The sequence below is a fragment of the Genypterus blacodes genome, unplaced genomic scaffold (genome assembly GCF_046128005.1).
Source record: "Genypterus blacodes isolate CSIRO-AG114 ecotype Tasmania unplaced genomic scaffold, CSIRO-AGI_Gbla_v1 ptg000469l_1, whole genome shotgun sequence".
NCBI classification, from domain to species: domain Eukaryota; kingdom Metazoa; phylum Chordata; class Actinopteri; order Ophidiiformes; family Ophidiidae; genus Genypterus; species Genypterus blacodes.
In genome coordinates this window covers 32,501-35,000 of record NW_027467235.1, presented here as the reverse complement: position 1 = coordinate 35,000, position 2,500 = coordinate 32,501, and the positions used below count along the sequence as shown (strand labels likewise).

General features: G+C 49.4%; 1 protein-coding gene across 1 annotated transcript in view; it reads right to left on the bottom strand.

The window, feature by feature from the left end:
- Window positions 1-1,213: 1,213 nt before the first annotated feature.
- LOC142990127 (GTPase IMAP family member 7-like) overlaps window positions 1,214-2,500 on the bottom strand; it is a 3,027-nt gene continuing 1,740 nt past the window's right edge. The window contains exon 2 of the mRNA XM_076139866.1: window positions 1,214-2,500. This exon is cut by the window's right edge and continues 273 nt beyond it. Coding sequence (XP_075995981.1) covers window positions 1,695-2,500 — 806 coding nt within the window. The 3' untranslated portion in view covers window positions 1,214-1,694.

Here is a 2,500-nt window from a genome sequence, read left to right as displayed (position 1 = left end):
GAAATATATATGTTTACTTTTCATATACGTTATACCAAAATATGAAGTGGTTGGTTGGTAAAGAGGTCAGGGTCAGGAGGTCAAAGCAGGAGGCTCTGTTTTGGTTTCACCTCACAGAAAGTAACAATGTCTTTGTGTACATTGTTGTTGATGATGTCGCTCTGTGGCCTGGCCTCAGTGCAGCGAGCGGCGTGGTGTTGAGCGAGCGGCGTGGTGTTGAGCGAGCGGCGTGGTGTCGAGGGACGTTTGCAGTGTAGTTTGTGTTTTACAGGCGTCACCTTGCTGGATGGTGGAGGAGGTTGAGGCTGTTTGAGTCGTCTGTGAAATTATGAAGCATTTGCATACGGTGACATTTGTGTGTGTTTTCCCTCTGACTGGTTACTAAATGTGTGTTGTGTTTGTCAGAGTTGCTGCTGGTTTCTCTGGTTCTTCTTTATGATGATCTCATGATTTAACCTCAGGTTCATCCATGACAGCTGACAGCTGAGCACAGCTGACATCATAAAGTTGTTTACATGCACTAAGGAGATGATTACACTTGTTTACATTTTAACTGACAAAATGACTTCACTGGAATGTTTCAAACTTCTAACGTCTGAGTTTTGTATGTATAGATGTATAGATGGGTGGATGTATGGATGTATGGATGTGAAGATGGATGGATGTATGTGACCTCTGGAGAGGTCGAGACCAGAGAGGAACACACTCAGAGAGAGAGAGAGGGAAGGGGGGGAGGAGGGGGGAGGGGGGGGAGAGGAGTGGGAGAAGGGGAGTGAGAGAGACAGAGAGAGAGAGAGAGAGAGAGGGAGAGAAGAGAGAGAGAGACGGAGAGAGAGGGAGAGGAGAGAGAGAGAGAGGGAGAGAAGTGAGAGAGAGAGGGAGAGAGATGGAGAGGAGAGAGAGAGAGAGAGGGAGGGAGAGAAGAGAGAGAGAGAGGTAGAGAGAGAGAGAGAGAGGGAGAGAGAGGGAGAGGAGAGAGAGAGAGAGGGAGAGAAGAGAGAGAGAGAGAGGGAGAGAAGAGAGAGAGAGAGGGAGAGAGAGGGAGAGGAGAGAGAGAGAGAGAGGGAGAGAAGAGAGAGAGAGAGGGAGAGAGAGGGAGAGAAGAGAGAGAGAGAGGGAGAGAAGAGAGAGAGAGAGGGGGAGAGAGAGGGAGAGAAGAGAGAGAGACGGAGAGGAGAGAGAGAGAGATAGAGACACACACACACACACACACACACGCACGCACACACACACACATTTCTTTACAGAGACGGCTGAGCAGAATTCACATGTTTACATTATTTATTGATCATAATTTGTTTTGATTTGACATTATTAGATTATATATCTATCTTTATTCTAGGATATCTTCATAAAATATGTAAATTATCCTCAGGATGTTAAGCAGATCACTTAAAGTTAAACTGATGAATACTGATCTCTGATTGGCTGGCAGGCGGTTTCCTAAACAGTTTCTTTAGTTTCTCTTCCTGTGAGTTTGGCTGCAGTGTCACTAAATGTCAACACAGAAGGTCTGGAGCGTGAGTGGGCGTGGCTTATTCCTCTCAAAGTGCTCAATGTGTCAGTCTGCTGTGACCTCACTACTACCATCCACCTGATCAATCAATAACCTGTAAAACCACATCACAGAGAGTCTGAGTCATGCATGGAGGCTTGTTGGGCCTTGGTGGAGGTTTGGGTCCCTGGTCCTCTTCTCACTGGATGCTGCATCTTTCTAAGACTCTGATGACTAAAGGTTCCACGCTGACTCCGACAGCCGCTCCTGCCACAGCGCCGACAGCGACACCAGAGGGTCCTCCTGCGCTCCTGATCAGACCCCCGACCATCGCGCCGCAGGCTGAGGAGAGGGCGATGGCTGTAGTGGCGCTGAAGGCGTTTGACCTTTCAGCTCGAGATCTGGCTTCAGTTTCGTAGCGGACATGCAGGTTCCTCTCCTCCATGAGGAAGATCTTGGTCTTATATTCGGCCCTCAGCTCTTCCAGCTCCTTCTGCCTTTCCTCTACAGACTCTTTCTTGAGTCGCTTCTTCTCATTTTCGATGGCGGTCTCGGTTTCCTTGACCATCTCGGCGTGTTTGGCCCTCAGCTCTTCCAGCTCCTTCTGCCTTTCCTCTTCAGACTCTTTCATGAGTCGCTTCTTCTCATTTTCGATGGCGGTCTCGGCTCTCTGGAACATCTCGTTGGTGTAGTTCCCCCCGCCGTTAGCCTGAGTCATCAGGTCGACTTTATCCAGGAGCTGTCTGGTTTGTTCGTGGTCTTTCACCTCGTTGTTGAAGACGTGGAATCGACCGTGACAGCTCTGGATGATGGCGTTCAGCTCTGTGCTCTGTGAGACAAAGTCCTGGATGGTGGTGTTCTCCAGCTGGTCTCCATGTGTGAACAGCACCATCGTGTATTTAGCTGCATCTTCACCAAAAGTCTCTTGGATCATCTTCACGGTGTCCTTCCCCTCCTGAGTGAACCTGCCCAGGGCAAGGACCACCAGGAAGGCGTGGGGCCCAG